Genomic DNA, 17910 nt, shown 5'->3' on the forward strand with positions numbered 1-17910 from the left:
AAAATAAAGAAAATTACACATAGGAAAGGTAATAAAACTATTACAAGCAAAGAAGCCATTTATGACATTCAAGATAACTGAAAATTTTAACACTGGGAAATTGATGATATCAGGAACTAGTGTTGGGAATTCCCTGGCGGTCCTGTGGTTAGGACTCTGCACTCTCACTGCCAAGGGTGTGGGTTCAATCACTGGTCGGGGAATTAAGATCCCACAAGCCGCCTGGTGCGGCCAAAAGAAGAAAAAAAAGGAATTAGTGTTAATTTTATGTTAAAACGTGATTAATAGTATCATGGTTGTGTTAAAGAAATCTTTATCTTTAGAGGTACAGATGGAAACATTTATAGAAGTGATGATACTGTGTCTGGGGTTTGCTTTAAATTAATATGATATGCAAACTATTATATGTAGAATGGATAAACAGCAAGGTTCTACTGTATAGCACAGGGAACTATATTCAATATCACATAATAAACCAAAATGGAAAAGGACATGTGTATATATATATATATATATATATAACTGAATTACATTACTGTACAGCAGAAATTAACACAACATTGTAAACCAACTATACTTCAATAAAATAAATTTTAAAAAATAAAAAATAAAAAGTAAAATAATATGAAAGATGGGTAGGGTGGTGATGAAAGTTTAGTATGAGTAAATAATTGTTGAAGCTGGGTGATAAATACACAGCTCTCATTATACTATTCTATTTTTGTAGTTTGAATGTTTATAAAACATCTAAAAAAGTAGTAGGACAGGACTTCCCTGGCAATCCAGTGTTTAAGACTCTGTGCTTCCACTTCAGGGGGAGCGGGTTTGATGCTTGGTCAGGGAACTAAGATCCCCCATGCCACGCGGCATGGCAAAAATAAACAAACAAACAAATAAATAAATAAAATAAAAAATGAGAAGGAAAAAAACTAAAATCCTAAAAGCTTCTTGCTCAACTTTGCCATGTCTGTTCATGACATTGTTTACCAAGTAATATTCATTCCATCAAACATTCTTTTGAGACTGGGTTATTAAGATGCTTGTTTGTAGGAAGTATTTAACTATTATAAATATTTAAAAGTATGCATTTTTCTGGCATATTTACGAAACAAGTCACAGAAATAAATGCTTTAACAAAATGAATTTAAATTCCCTTTTTTTGTTTGTTCTAAACTATAGCTTTATTATTATGAAACTACTAAAAAAAGCAATTTTTTATTTCTTTGAAGTGATGAGTGTGGTAGGCTGAATAATGGCTTGCAAAGATATTTAGGTCTTAATTCCTGGAACCTTGTGAATGTTAGTTTATATGGCAAAAGAGCCTTGGCAGATGTGCTTAAGTTAAGGATCCTGAAATGGGGAGATTAGACCATATTATCAAGGCAGGCCCTAAATTCAATCACAACTGTCCTGAATGCAAGAGGAAAGAACAGGAGATTTCACTACAGAACAGGAAAAGGCTGTGTGACAAGAGAAGCTGAGACTGGAATAATGTGGTCACAACCAAGAAATGTAGGCACTCTTAAAAGCTGGAAGACATAAGAAACTGATCCTCTCCTAAAGCCTCCAGAAGAAATCAGCCCTGCTGACATCTTAATTTTAGCCCTGTAAGACTCATTTTGGGGTTCTGGCACTCAGAACTATAAAAGAATAAATCTGTGTTGTTTTAAGCCACTAAATTTGTGGTAATTTGTTACAGTGGCAACAGAAAATAATACAGTGAGATACCTCTTAATGACAAACCACATATTCTAAAAACTCATAATCAAGTTAAAAGAGTAAAGGTTAACTAGTTTGATGAAATGAAAAGTAGACAGCCATCATCTCCTGCATAGAAGTATATGATGACAATTCATCAACATGGTATGAATATGGGTAACAGACATCTTAACTAAACCCAAGTAATTCCAAATCTATGAGGGGACTTCATTTTGTTAATTCACAAAGGAATTTCTCCTAATTGATGACAAACAATATCCACATTTTCAAATCTTCATTAATATAAGCTCATGAATTTTCAGGAACAATGGAAAGTTCACTGAAGTTCACAGGGTTTTATTTTGTCCTACAGTTTCATTGATACATGCCTCTTGAGAAGCCATTAAATATGAAAAGTCGCTAAAAGGAAATAATTAGATTTTTGAAACATACTACTTTATGGTTGCTTATCTTAAAAAAAAAGTTCTATGTTACAGTAGATAATCAGTTTTGTGCTGCTACCTTATAATTGTTGATAATTAAAATAACTTGCCCAGAAGAAACTATACTTCACAATTAAATGGCTTTTAAAATATATATTCACAAAAACTAAAAATAGAACTACCATACGACCCAGCAATCCCACTACTGGGCATATACCCTGAGAAAACCATAATTCAAAAAGAGTCATGAACCAAAATGTTCATTGCAGCTCTATTTACAATAGCCAGGACATGGAAGCAACCTAAATGTCCATTATCGGGTGAATGGATAAAGAAGATGTGGCACATATATAAAATGGAATATTACTCAGCCATAAAAAGAAACGAAATGGAGTTATTTGTAGTGAGGTGGATGGAGATAGAGTCTGTCATACAGAGTGAAGTAAGTCAGAAAGAGAAAAACAAATACAGTATGCTAACACATATATATGGAATCTAAGGGAAAAAAAAAAAAAAAGGTCATGAAGAACCTAGTGGCAAGACGGGAATAAAGACACAGACCTACTAGAGAATGGACTCGAGGATATGGGGAGGGGGAAGGGTAAGATGTGACAAAGTGAGAGAGTGGCATGGACATATAAACACTACCAAACGTAAAATAGATAGCTAGTGGGAAGCAACCGCATAGCACAGGAAGATCAGCTCTGTGCTTTGTGACCACCTAGAGGGGTGGGATAGGGAGGGTGGGAGGCAGGGAGATGCAAGAGGGAAGAGATATGGGAACATATGTATATGTATAACTGATTCACTTTGTTATAAAGCAGAAACGAACACACCATTGTAAAGCAATTATACTCCAATAAAGATGTTAAAAAATATATATATATATTCATTATAAGAAAAATGATAAATTTATTTTTCAATCTTAAAAATTTTTAATATTTGTAAATAATTCCAGATGCTCTTGTTAACTGACATATAACCTACTTTCAAGATGACATATAAAATTCTCAAAGTTTTTTTTTGGGGGGGGTCGCACTGCACGGCATGCGGGATCCTAGTTTCCCCTGCAGTGGAAGCAAGGAGCCTTAACCACTGGACCTCCAGGGAAGTCCCTCTCAAGGTTTCTAACAATGGATTAATGCCTACAGAAATGAAATGCCTGTTGTAGAAGATTCCATCAAGTACCGGTTTACTGCCTACTTTCAACTGTTAAATCTTAATATCTCAGTTTCCCTCAAAATATTTTTCTTAACATGTATTCCTTTAATCATTAAATTCCTTTATTATTTGCAAGGGAAGTTTTAAATGGTGAAGTCTATCTTCCTATATGAGAAAGTAGCAGAAGATCTTAGGTGCCAAAGAAGGGTCCTTATAAGTAAGCAATCCAACTGAAGCTTGATTTAGACCGCTTTGTTTTCTTTTTGTAAATTAAGCAACTCAAAGCCTTTTGTTCTACACCAAATTTAACAGCAGACCAGAAACTTTTCTGTTTCTAGGATCCACCTAACTGCCCTTACGAAAATCTCTCAAAACAAGATTTACGTGATATAACCACTTGTAAATGAGGTTACCAATAATGAGTTAATCGATGGATATATTTACTAACTCTAATTAGTCTTATTATGCACCCTGCTCCATAAATGTAGCTTCTTATCAAAAACTCTTTGATAATACATAGAAACATGGATTGGAATTACATTTACCAAAACCACTGAAAATAACTGCTCAGCTGAAGTTTCTGGACATTCCAAGGAAAAGCAAAAAATAGTATCAACTTTATTCCTTTGGTGCCACTATATAGTAGTGCCATATTCCACTAATATGCCAAATGCCAACCATGTAGTAGCATTCCCACACAATTATGGAAATGAAAAAATTATAATACAAGTACAGGTTTATGTGGTACCTCTTCAGCTATTGCGGTACCTTTTCAGTAAGCTCCCTTTTCAAATGCAACAATTACTCCCTGGTTTGAGGGTTTAAAATAGATAGTTAAGTGCTTAAGTATTTCACATTCTTAGAGTATAGCTGATTATGATTAGAGCATACCTGAGTAAAATAATACTCACGTAGCACTTTATAGTAAAGTAGGAAAGGTCAAGCATGATTATTATGCTCTCCTCTTTCAGGACAAGAAAGACTCATAAAGGTTAAGTTAACTGTCCAAGGTAAATAAGCTTATGAATCAGAATTCAAAACCTGAAGTTCTGACTTTCCATGATTATTATCATTAACATTGTAAATGAGGATATGCCTTAATTAAAAAAAAAAAAAAAAACAAAAAAAACTTTAAGGAGAATATCCCTATACTTGGCCTAATCAACAAAGGTGATTTCTGTGACTAATACCTTTTGGTTAAATTAAATTTCAGATAATTTCAGGCATGAGGGGAAAAGTATCTGTACATAGTGTGTTGACAACTTGAGTAAGACCAAGGAATCCAAAGGAAACAAGATTTCTCAGGAAAGAAGATAGAGCCTGGGTGTATCTACCCAATCGTGCCTAGTTTTAGTTCTCAACCTTATACTTTACTTCTGCAGTATTCCTTTTGTTTCCACAATACTACTTTCTTCTGCTTTTTTCTTTATTAACTCCCAAATCTGTATCTAGCCAACTCTCCTGGACATTTCCACTTGGATGCCCTGTAAATGCTACAAATATAACAGCTCCAATAGTTTATTTTCTCCATATATACTTCCTTCTTCTGCATTCTCTATCTTACTTAATGACACCATGACCCTCCTAGCTACTTGGGCCAGAAATCTATCTTCAAGTTATTTTTGACTCCTCCTTCCACAAATTTCTAACTGGTCATCAATTCCTGTTAATTCAAGTCGGTCTCCAGTGCCCTGGTTTGCCCATCGCCACAGCCTATAGAAGCCTCTTATCTGGTCTCTATGCCTCTAGTCTTTCTGATTTCAATCTCATTCTCTACACTGCTGCCAGAGTTAAATTTCTAAATCAGAACACATTATGCCCAATTTCTGCTTGAAGGGATTTCAAAGCTTTTTAACTGCCTCAGGATCAAGTTCAAATTCCTCACAATGGAATTTTTTTGAGCCCTTCACAATTTGGGTCCAACCTCCCTAACCTTCATATTCATCTCCATTTAATTTACACTGTGCATCCATACATGCCTATGCCATAGTTCTTGAAATCTTCCTTGTACGTTAGTAACATATAATTCATTTATGTGGCTTTCTCTTTTTGTAACACAACGAAATTCAAACTTCCTTCAAGACTCAGCTCAAATGTTATCTTCTCTGAAAAGGCTTTCTTGATCTGCTGTTCTCCCATTTTACGCAGAATTAACACCTTCTTCTTTACTTTTTTCAGCAACTAGAATCCTTTCATTTTAGTGTTCCCAACACTTAGTAAAGTACCTAACACAAGATTACATTAATTTCCTGAATGAATGCAAGAAAAAATTTTCAGATGAAGATTGGTATCATTACTTTTGGTGTAGCACCTGGACTACCTGCTATATACTACAGTGCTCTCCATAAAGATGAAGAAAGACTTCTGGGTTGGAAGTGGAGAGGGGATGAATGAAGAAAATGTAGAAAGGAAGTAAAGTGGAAAGGAGAAAACCTGTATGAATCAGTGCAGGTGGGACAGAATACTGCAATAAAAAAATCTTCAGATGAATGCAAGATATAGGTTTACTATGTCTCTATTGGGGGTTGGGGGGAAGAACATACAGGCAGTTAGTAAACCTTTAAAATGTTTTCCCCAAATAGGGGTGATACAGTTATTAATATTTCTTTTCAAGACACAAATTTCATTTTATCCTCCCCAAACTTGATTTAGATATTTAAAATTAAACTAGAAATCCTTTCTCTCCTTGAAGTACTTTAATGTAAGTTAATATAAGATGATTTAACCTCCTACGCTATAATACTTATATTTTGCTCTGACTTTGGCATATACGTTCTATCTATCTATCTATCTATCTATCTATCTATCTATCTATCTATCTATTTATTTATTTATTTTTGGCTGTGTTAGGTCTTCGTTGCTGTGCCCGGGCTTTCTCTAGTTGCAGTGAGCGGGGGCTACTCTTTGTTGTGGTGCGCGGGCTTTTCATTGCTGTGGCTTCTCTTGTTGTGGAGCATGGGCTTTAGGCACGCGGACTTCAGTAGTTGTGGCACGTGGGCTCAGTAGTTGTGGCTTGCGGGCTCTAGAGCTCAGACTCAGTAGTTCTGGCACATGGGCTTAGTTCCTCCGCGGCATGTGGGATCTTCCCGGGCCAGGGCTCAAACCCGTGTCCCTTGCATTGGTAGGCAGATTCTTAACCACTGCACCACCAGGGAAGTCTGGCATATATGTTCTTTGATTTCTAAATTTGACTTCAAATGTTCTACTCTGATTAATACTTAGAACCATTTCTAGTTATTACTCCTACTCCATTTCACTAGCATCAGAAGAGTACCTGTGAAATTTGATGTGAGAGATCAGAAATAAATGAAGGAAAAGAATATACTACCTACTTCTTTTGAGTAATTCAGTTTATTTAAACATTAAGTAGATGCTCCTCAAATAATTAGTAGAGTAAGAGACAGTTAAATTTTTTTACGAGAGAACATTACAGGTTTGTTTTATTTTTTTTATAAAATATCATTCACTGTTACCTTGGCAAATGTTGACCCACGTCCTTCTGATTCAATTGTAATGGTTTTTGTACGACGTAGTAAAATCTGATCAATATCTTCTTCACAGAATTTAGAGCCTTCATCTTCTTCTTCCATAATGGCACCATAAGCACCTCTTCGAAGCAGATCTTCTATTTCCTTTTTGGAAAGCTGTTGAATCTAAAGTGACAAAATTTTGGTAATAGTTTTTTCAAGTTCATAAAATGAGAAAGTATCCTAAAGAATGTTAAAGAACACAGAAGTCATGTTTAAATTGCATTTGGGGCTTGGGATGTACCTGAGAGAATTCTCTAAAAGAACATATTGAGGTTGTTGACTCTTTACTATCTTTAAAGTAAGATTTGCCATTTGCCTAAAATAACTCCAGTTAAAACAAAACCTCTGGGGCAGGTAACCTCTCAAGGTTCTTTTTAGTACTAGGATTCTAGAGGTGTTATAAGCACAAGATATAAATAAGATTTTTGAGGGGGAAAAATGCCAAAAACATCATTTATAAGCAAGAGAAAGCCAACGCTAATAGTTTGGCCCTGAAAAAACAACTTGAAAAATGTTAATAGAAAAAATGCAGAAAAACACAAATTCTACTTTGCTGTGCCATGATACAAATGTCCTAAAAGGAAGAATTTCTACTTGAAAACACATTCTTAGAATTCACAAGCATTGACGCTATATAGACAGAACAGGTTCCAAAAGTACTAACTATTCTGACATTCCTCCTTACATAAAGGTATCTATCTACTGTTTAGTATGGATCAAAATTAAATAATATGCTATCTGACGTTTAAACTAAATGTAAACAAAAACAGGAAAACTCCAGGTGAAGAAGAAAATATACGTACACCACCAACATTACTTTCTCTTCCACTCATGCTCTGTAATACAGCCTTATCTAGACCCAGTTTCAGACTGGCTCGGTCAAACATCTCTCTTTCATATGAGTTACGAGTTACTAGTCGGTAGACTTTAACTGCCTTATTCTGACCGATTCTGTGGCAACGAGCTTGGGCCTATAAAAAATGAGAAGTTATAGATTAAATTAATTTATAAAATAGCACAAAGGCATTACGCATTAAACCATCTTGATGGAATATAAAAGTATGTGCAAGAATTTTTATACACTCTTGCTACTGAATTGCATATAACCTTTCTCTGGAAATGAAGGTAGAACTTACTAAAATGAGACATGATTCCACAATCAGCAATAAATTAAAATTTAAACATATTTCAGAGACTATAAATCCATGAAGAAATACTGTTTTTTAAAGAGGGTGTCATCAGCATAATTCTAGACAGGAACATAAACTCTGTGAACAGACTTTTTTTAGCCTCTGGCTTTAAACTTAAAATCTAATGCTAAATTTCTACTTTTTTTTCTACTACATTATCAACAATCTTTTCAATATATTTTACTTAAGCTGGGTAATTCTGAGGGGAGTAAACACCTAAGGTGAACAGCTCTGGAGGCCTAAATTTTATTTAAACAAAGAAAGAACTAATTATCTAATATGCAGACATGTTGGAAGTACGAGACATCAGAGATTACATAAGAGCTTCGCATTTTATCTCGGGTTCCTAAACTTAAAACTTGTCTGATAAATTTTGAACCAGATTATAAACATGAGAGGTTAAAACATTATCTTTTATTAAGCCAGGTATATTCTCAAGAATAATATCAATTACAGTACTACTGAGACTATCATGAACAATAAAAGAAGAATTTCTCCAATACTTTGTTCTCTTCTCATATCCTTCCTAGATACACATTTTCTGTAAACACTGACTCACTCTACTCACTAATTAATATTCCTATGTTCCAACGAAGTTCAAGTACAGTCTTAATTTATATGTATACATTAATTTTCTACAGTATTTCATAAAAAGGCAATTATGTCTCAATTCCATGCATATTATATTATGTAATGATTAAGAAGAGGATATCAGGATAAGCAAGTACTTATTTTTAAGGAAGTAATATAAGTTATTCTTAAAGTGTAGACCTTTCTCAAATCTACATGATATACTTTGAACAATACTGTACTTGAGTAGGTAAACCTTTTCTAGAAGTATGATACGTAACCTAAATAAGTATTTTTTATTTTATTGTCATTAAATTAAAATAAAAATAATTTCACCTATTTTATTTGGCATAGATATTTCTTAGGGAAACATACATGTTAGTTTGTCCATATAAAAATAAAACAGGTGGATTATCAAAGATAGCTATGGGAATTTAAACAAAAATTCTCTTAGCCAAGGAATTTGTTTACCTGAAGGTCGTTTTGAGGATTCCAATCAGAATCAAAAATTATACATGTATCAGCTGCAGTTAAGTTGATGCCCAACCCACCAGCTCGGGTACACAGAAGAAAGACAAATCGATCTGAATCAGGTTTACTAAATCGATCTATAGCAGCTTGTCGAAGATTCCCCCTGACTCTTCCATCAATTCGCTCATATAAATATCTATCAAATGAAATGCAATAAATTTAGATAGATGAGTATAATGAAAATGAAGGCATTCTATCAAATGTGACAGACACATATCTGTTTTCCTGCAACATTATGTTTACTACAAAATTAAGAAGTGATATTACCCCAACTAGTTTCTATGGTTTTATTCTTCTCAGTGTTGGTGCTAAGTAGGAAACACAAAGTAACACAAAGTTACAAAATCTCTGCATTGCTGGATTTATAGGTAAAATACCTTTACAATTAATATACTTTACTGATCTCATTGTAACAAACGGCTTTTTTTTTTTTTTTGGCAAGAAGCAAAGACTTTCATAAAACTCAATATAAGAAGCTTAAAAACATTTCTCTCTACCTCAATCATGCTATTCTCTCAACTGATATACTTGCTTGTAAACTATAATTTATTAAGGGCAAACTATAATGCTAATAATTTATAGTCATCACTGCCCAGCAATTGAATTTTATCTTCTTGTATCCTTCCTCATTTAACATCAATAAAAATAAAATACATAAAAATTTAGGAACTAGAAGAGGAATACACATGACACTTGCCACACCTCTTCTGGTTCAAGACACTTCTTTCCACCTATAGTTTACTAGTCTCAGCAGCAGCTCCACTGTTATCTCTAGTACCTGTGAAACGGGGGTGTGACTTCTAATAATGTTACTTTTGACATTAAAGAAATCTGAGGTTTTCCATGAAATTCATCATAAGTCAAATTTATCTTTAGCTTACAAAGTTCTTCGTGTAAAGACGTCAAGAAAATGCAAGAATGGCTATTTTAGGAATACTGCAATTTAATCTCCTTCTACTTACGTGGTATAAAACTGAGAATAATACACATTTTGGAATAAGACTAAATGAAAGGAACACTGACACTAAAAGTGGAACTAAAAACAAAATGAAAAATGAAAATGAACTACAAAATCCCTGATAATATTAAGTAGTATAGGCAGATCTTTACTTATTAATAAGGATCAAAATATAGTAAACAATTACAGCTGAATCTCCAGATTCTCTTTTGTATTAATGTGTTGATTTCTAATTGGCCCACAAAGTGCCCTGATAAATATCCCATGATAAATATCCTATTTATCCAAATACCGATTAGACATTATTTAAGACTATCTTACTGTCACACACCAAAAAACCAAAACAAAACAAAACACCTACATTAAACACATCAGAAAAAATTAAAACATGAGCAAGTATTATATAGTGTACAGTAAGTCAAAGTGCAGCAAGTTCAGGTTCTAATTTTAACAATGAAAAAGATCTGAAAAGGATCTTGAATCATTTTAATTTTGAAGATAGTTATAAATCCATTTAAAATGTTGCTACAAGGTTAACAAATCAAATAAAATGTACACTAGTAAACCCATTTGTAGGTCAACAACCTGTCAATTTGCAAAATTTTCTTAATCAGTCTCCTTAGCCCTGTCTACTATTGCAACATATATAGGTTAGGAAAACACCTGACACGTAATCTTAAACAATCTTTATGCAGAGATTTAAATGGATTCTTACCTAGATAAAGAGGAAGATGTGAATAAAGTTGGGTTACAGTACAGTGCTGCAAAAAACTTAACAACATATACTTAGCCTAATTTATAGTATAGTTCAGTGGTGAATTATATGCCTTACCTTTTATGTATAAGATAGTCCTCCAGGATATCAAGGCAGCGTACCATCTGAGAGAAGATGAGCACTTTATGACCTCCTGCTTTCATTTTAGGAAGCAATTTATCAATAAGGACCAATTTACCAGCAGACTGGATCATTGCTTGAAGATGAAAATCAGAAGCAGCTGGATTATATGTATCTCTAAATTCTCCAAGTATTTTCTCCTCAGCACCTGTCAAAGAAATATAAGAAGATAGCATCAGTGCACAAATGCAGATGACTCCCAACTACTTTCTTTTTAAAATAGTGCTCCTCTGTGCTTCTGTAACATTAAAATTTTCTAATGGTAGGTACACTGCTTTTATTAGAATTATTTATGTTTGTGGCTAAATCCCCACCAACACCAGCCTGTAATTGAGGATATGGACAGTGTCTTAAGCATTTTTTAATCTCCCAAGACACTGGGCATAATGTCTTATATAAATTTTATGTTTGCTAAATGTTTAATGAATGCTATTAGGAAAAGTATTAATGAAAATGTGGTTCTAACTTAGGTGAGTAAACACATTTTTAGATAAACATCTAGTATTTAAACACCAATATAACAGTGATCAGGACTGAAAGGTGATTATACTTAATCTGGATGGGCATCTTGCTTGCCATCAAAACAAACAAACAAGAAAAATTAAAAGGGAAGTCAAGTTACAGGTCTTTGACCATACTTCTTCCAGAGTCTGGATTAGCATTAGAGGCTCTCTGCTTTCCTTCAGCCTGTCTAGCCAGAAGAGTACCAGGATTGCAAGGGAGTTAGTTACTGGTCTAAGAAATGGCTTGTCTTGGATAAAGTTAAGAGTATATTCCCAGGAATAAGTGAAAATACCCAAATGTTGTACAGAGAGACCGTTAGTAGAGAGGCTGACAAGATCTTAAAAAGTAATGTTACTAGAACATAAAAATTGAGAGACAATAACTAGGGTATCCAGACTGAACAGAAACCAGGAAAAAAAATGTAAATTCGGAGGTTCAAAGACAGGCTTTGCTGTCTTTGTCCATAAGGAGGATTAAACTGGAGGAGGAATTACAGTCCACTCTAGACTGAACACAACTCCTGCTTTTGTAATCTGGTGATGCTAACATGAGACACTGTAATGAAGTAGCTCACACTGCCCCTGACTCTGGAACACTTGTAATCCCTCAGAACACCAGGGTGGAGAGTTATAGGATCACTGCCTCTCCTTATAACAGCCACTACAGCTGTAGTGGTGGTGTGTTATTTTTTCATGAGTATTTGTTGAAAGAAGAGGATTTGTTTGCAATCCTTTTAAGCTACCTTTGATAAGATATGGGTGATTACAGCACTTCCTGAGCTCCATCATGGTATTGACCAAGTTTGGTACATTAGTCTGTCCTGCTCCTTTGGATAAAAACGAAAAGTTCTTCTCCAGAATAGCCCGGTAGTATTTCTTCTGAATGTTAGTAAGTTCCACTTCAATGATGGTTTCTTCCTTAGGTGCCAACTTCTTTTCCACGTCTTCTTTCAATCGTCTCAACATCATTGGTTTCAAGATAGCCTGAAGTTTCTGCACCTGCATAAAAAATGATGAAAATATATGTAGCATACATATACATAATTACAATGAGAAGAGATTTGATGTGCTTATTTACAAAGACCAACAGGATACCTGTTCCTCTGTTTTCAGATCCCCAAATTCTTGCATGAACGTTGATTCAGAAGGAAACCTTAAGGGTTCCAGAAAGTGAAGAAGACTGAATAGTTCTTCAACTGTATTTTGGAGAGGTGTGCCAGTCAAAAGCACCTTGTGCTCCTATATAAAGCAAGAATAACATGTCAATAACATGTACTATAGTGTTCATGTCAAACACCATAGTACTAAAATTATATGAAAGCTGACATAGGTTATCAAATGTTTCAGTGTTTGAAAAGCAAATATTTTTCTCACCATAATTTTCAAGAGTCAACCCAATACATCTCTACCCATACATCATTAATTTACTTTCTCAATCACTTTTTAAAAACTCTATATCATTCTCATAATAGTTTACTTTGTCTGCTATTCTTACCTATTGCTTTTAAAAGAAAAATTCTAAATAATTAAGAAGCATATTTTAGGTTTTTTTCAAGGAAACAGACATTTTAAAGAACAAAGAGGGCATTTTGGGGGTTATGCAACCATTACTCAATGGTAATTTGTATACAGAACAGTGCTCATTCTTTATAATTTGGCAGATCATCACTTGACTTTTTACACAAGAACAAATTCTTAAATCATTAAAACTACAAACCAACAATGTGAACGGCTGATTGGAATATACTTCCAAACTAGAATTGCATTACAAATTAAACAAAATAGTAACAAAAGGAAATAAAAATAAAATATTTTTAATGATAATAGTACAAAGTATTTGAAATTTGACTTGACAATACCTCTAAACTCCTAACCTAAATATTTGTATATGCATCTGTATGTCTGCATAAGTATTTAACGTTAGGAAACAGTCTAGACTGATATATACCAATCTGCAAATATTGGAGTAAGGAGGGGAAGAGAAGGGGTGGGCGTGGATGAAGAGTAAGAAGGAGCACTTTAGTGTTTTACTGTATGTAGTTCTATATCTTTGGGTCATTTGTTCAAGTGCTCATGTACTAATTATGTGATGTCAATTAAATCAAAATGTTAAAAAACACAAAATACTTTGATTTTAAAGCAAACACACTAATGACTTTCAAAAATCCATTATAATAAATATATGCTAAGTATGTAGAATTGCGTAGAAACTTTATCCCTCTATCATAAATGATCTGCATAATATAACTTTGGTGAAAGGGCTTTTTATCGAGGAATTTATGCCTTAAAACTTGTAGTTTTATTTCTTTCAATAGGACACTCTACAGAGGTTTCTCTCTCTCTAATTCCAGCAGTTAATTACTAAAGCTTTTTGGAGGAAAGAACTAAACAATTTAAGTCTTAGAAAACAGATGAGATTCTTTCCCCCTTACTAATTAATTAAAGCAAAATAATCTTAATTATCACAGATAGAAATCAGAAATCTGTATTTTAAAATAAAAAAAGGAATAAGTTTTTGGCATTAGCTCTTTTTACTATGTAGCTAAGAAACAGAAGTCAGTCATAAAAATGACATTAAGTTACTTACCAGATTCATGAGTTTCAGACCTTCTAGAAGTTTACAATTTTTATTTTTTAACCTATGTGCTTCATCAATAATCACACATCGCCATTCAATTGCATTAAGCTCTCCACAGCCTCCAAGAATCATTTCAAAAGTGGTGATGATGGCTTGGAATCTGTAAGCTCCTCGAATGATTCGCCCCTAGAAATTTATTACCAAATACAATAATTTGCTAGAATGTCTTGATCATAATTTTTAATTCCTGTCAAGCAGCATAAAAATCATTTAATGACATCTGCTATAAAACATTTTCCACTGAAATTTTTATGTATGCAGACACCCCCTTAAAATGAGGAACTTTAGCATTAAAACTGTTTCAGATTGCTGTCTTCAAGAATGTTGTTAAAAATTATACAATTAATAATTATATCCAAATAAGTATTCCTTGATAAAACATTTTATAATTTTTAAGAGTTGTAATAACAATGTTAAGTCAAAAAAGAAATGGTTATTATAAAATCTAGCCAATGAAATTTCAGTATTAATGAGTGTTACTTATACCCATGACTCCACACATATAATGGTAGATAAGTAGTTAATACAAAAATTGGCCACTCATGTCATTTATTCAGCAAGTATTTATTGAGTGTCTCTGTTCTAGTTGTTGGAAATATAGTAGTAAACAAGACAGACAAAAATAATTATCCAAGTGGAACTTACATTCCGATGACTCAAATATAGGACATAGCCATTAAGAAAAACAAACCAAAAAACCCACCAAAAATTAAAAAAAAAAAAAAAAAACTAAGAAAGTAATAGAAGTCATAGACTAAAATAAAAGAGGGATGGGGAGTAGGAAGTATGGGGTTGGAGGTGACCATTCCCATTTTATTTAGAGTGGCTGGGAGGCCATCATTAAGTGACATTTGAGCAAAGTCCTGAAGATGAGGGAGGAAGCCATGTTAGTATCTAGAGATCTGTACGAGAAAGAATTCTTGGTAGAAATAGAGAGTGTGAACGCTGTAATGTGGGAGTATCTTTGGCAGTATTCAAATAATAGCAAGAAACCCAGAGTGATTGAAATCCAGTGAGAATGGAGGGGATGAGGCTATATACGGCCTTAAAAGCTGTGGTAAGGACTCTGGCTCTTACTGTGAGCAAGAAGCTATAGGAGGGTTTTGAGACAAGAAGTGTCATGATTTGACATATATTTAAAAAGAATCCCTTGGCTGTTCTGGTAAAAACAGTCTGACAAAGGCCAAGGACAGGATCATAGAAACCAGTTAAGAGGCTGCTGTAGTAATCCAAGCAAGAGATCTTCAATGGAGGTCATGAGAAGTTCTCAGTTCCGGATTTAATTGGAAGGTAGAACCAACAGGATTTACTAATGGATAGGAGTGGAGTGAGATAAAGAGAGGATTCAAGTTTGACTAAACTTTTTCGCTCAACTAGAAGTTGGTGTTGCCATTTACTACAATGAGGAAATGCAGGATTCTGGTTTTGGACATGTTATGTTTGAGATGTCCATTAGATATTCAAGTGGAGTAATTGAGTAGGCATTTGCATATGAATCTGGAATTTAGGAAAGAGGTCAGAGTTGGTGATATAGATTTAGGAGTTTCCAGCAGTACAGACAGTAATTAAGTTGTGTGACTGAATGAAATCTCTGATGGAATGAGTATGGATATAAAAAGTCTGAAAACTGAGCCCTGGGTCACCCCCAAGATTAGATATGGGAAGACAAGAAGGAATTGGTTAAAGAGGGCTTCAGAAGGAATAGGTGGTGACATAGGACAGTATAAAGTACTGGAATCCAAGTGAAGAGAATGTTTAAATGCAACTGAAAATTATAAACTATTAGGGATTAGGAGAAATGAATGGTTAAGAAGGATCATGCGATCTGGTTTAGATTTTAATTCCTATCAACTTAATTACACTAATTTTAGAATAATTCATATTGATTGCATATGCTGGCCATTAAGCTGAACAACAGCTCCAGTAGAATATTATTAAAATATTGATAGTTATAAAGTATAAGTCTATGGTATTTACACAGCTCTAAAAACCTGGGATATGATGCATTCAGTTAAGAGTAATATTGCAGTGTTTAAGAACAGGGGCTCTTGAGTCTAATTGACTTGGGTTTATTAATCCCAGTTATGCTCTGTGATTTTAGGGGAAACTACATCACTTCTTTTTACCTTGGTTTCCTCATTTGTAAATGAGGATGATATTATCACCTATTTACAAGGTGATAAATTAATCTTTGATATTACAAAGATTAAGTGAAATACTACATGCAAACTGTTTAGCACAATGCCTGGCACATGGTAAATACTCAATAAATTCCCGTGGATATTAGTGTTAGTATCTCTGTTACTTTTTCCAAGGCAATTGAGAAAATTACAACATAATTTCACTACTTATGTGATTTCAAGCTTATTTATTAATAACTTGGAAAAAGCAGAAGTTAAATGTTCATTTAATTTATATTAAAATATATTTGAAAGAATTAACTCTGAAAATTATTTCTATATTTGAAGTATAGAGCTATTTAGCTCATTACAAGACATCTTTATCTCTTGAAATTTTAAACCCTTCACATAATATTCTTCTAGAATGTATAACATTTACCATAAAAATATAATTTAATATACTATTCAGTTTACAACACATCAAGAATCTTTCAGCTTCTGGCTATCACATTTATACCAAACTCATACAAGACATATATTAAAACTGTAACCTTGTTAAAAATCTTTAAGCTTCCAATATTTTAATGTACCTTTAAAAAATGAGATCAAACTAAATGATTTTAATGATATCATAGAGCTCTAAAATTCTATAAATGTACAATTAAGAATAATAAAACACTATGGAAGGAAATGAAACTATAACTTAACTAAGATGTCATAGGCTCCAAAGGTGCAAGGGTAATAATTTTCAGTACAACTGATTGCAGACATACTTAATTTCATAGAAATCTAATTATTTCAACCATAGAAGTAGAAGGGAAAGGAGGTTAAAGGAAAAAATCAATCAATTTTATTGATATTCAGCCTCAAATAAGTAGAAAATCAGTTGTAATTGGGAGGCAAAAGTAGAAGGCTATGCACTTTACCTTACCTTAACCTATATCACATCCCATGACCTGGCCATATGTTATAATGGTCCTTATAAAACAGAAGAATCAGTGCAAGAAAATAAAATATTAAGGTGCTATATTGAGGCAGAGTGCCATAACCTTTTCCAATGAAAAAGTACAATTTTGTGTGAGTTGTTCTAATTAATTTTGTTTCTTATTTCTTAATAAAAGGTTTACCTAAGAAGAGTCAAACTACCACTCAAAACTGCAACTCGGAACTTCATGTTTTCTAGTCTTAACCTTCTGCTAGGGAATTCTTTCTTATAATGTCATCTCAATTTTATGATCTGTGTATTTAGCAGAAAAATAGGTATTCCTTCCTAAAGAGTAAGTGGCCAAAGTAAAATGGAAAATGTGCCCCTAGGATATAGGGAAGAAAACCATCAAAGCAATAGAGTAATGAAATAACCAATCTAAAGGGGAGAAAGATACAGACATATGCTTGTACCCATATACAAAACAAACCAAATTTTAAAAAACTGTCTAAAATCAAAATTCATTGAACACACAAGAGAACCTATGGTTTCACCTCAAAGGGCATTCAAACCCATGGTGGTCACTGAAGATGTAAATTTTAAAATGGAGGGAAAAAACTGGAGGATGATCAAAGAGACACATTATTTTTAAAATAAATTTAATGTGTAGTTGAAAACAATTAGTAAAACAATTATTCTAGTTGAAAAATTAAGTATACAATCAAATTTGTACATTTGTATAAATCAG

General features: G+C 33.5%; 1 protein-coding gene across 19 annotated transcripts in view; it reads right to left on the reverse strand.

Moving 5' to 3' along the window:
• The window catches only part of CHD9 (chromodomain helicase DNA binding protein 9), a 244413-nt gene that overhangs the window by 65444 nt on the left and 161059 nt on the right, over positions 1–17910 (reverse strand). For all 19 annotated transcript variants that reach the window (XM_082366599.1, XM_082366596.1, XM_082366598.1 and 16 more), the window contains 7 exons: positions 14067–14243; positions 12575–12718; positions 12223–12478; positions 10914–11124; positions 9064–9259; positions 7636–7803; positions 6776–6955 (listed from right to left, as the gene is read on the reverse strand). In XM_082366599.1, coding sequence (XP_082222725.1) covers positions 6776–6955; positions 7636–7803; positions 9064–9259; positions 10914–11124; positions 12223–12478; positions 12575–12718; positions 14067–14243 — 1332 coding nt within the window. The remainder of the gene's footprint in view (positions 1–6775; positions 6956–7635; positions 7804–9063; positions 9260–10913; positions 11125–12222; positions 12479–12574; positions 12719–14066; positions 14244–17910) is intronic.

This window comes from Balaenoptera borealis (genome assembly GCF_965194805.1).
Source record: "Balaenoptera borealis genome assembly, chromosome: 19".
In the NCBI taxonomy this organism is placed as follows: Eukaryota; Metazoa; Chordata; class Mammalia; order Artiodactyla; family Balaenopteridae; genus Balaenoptera; species Balaenoptera borealis.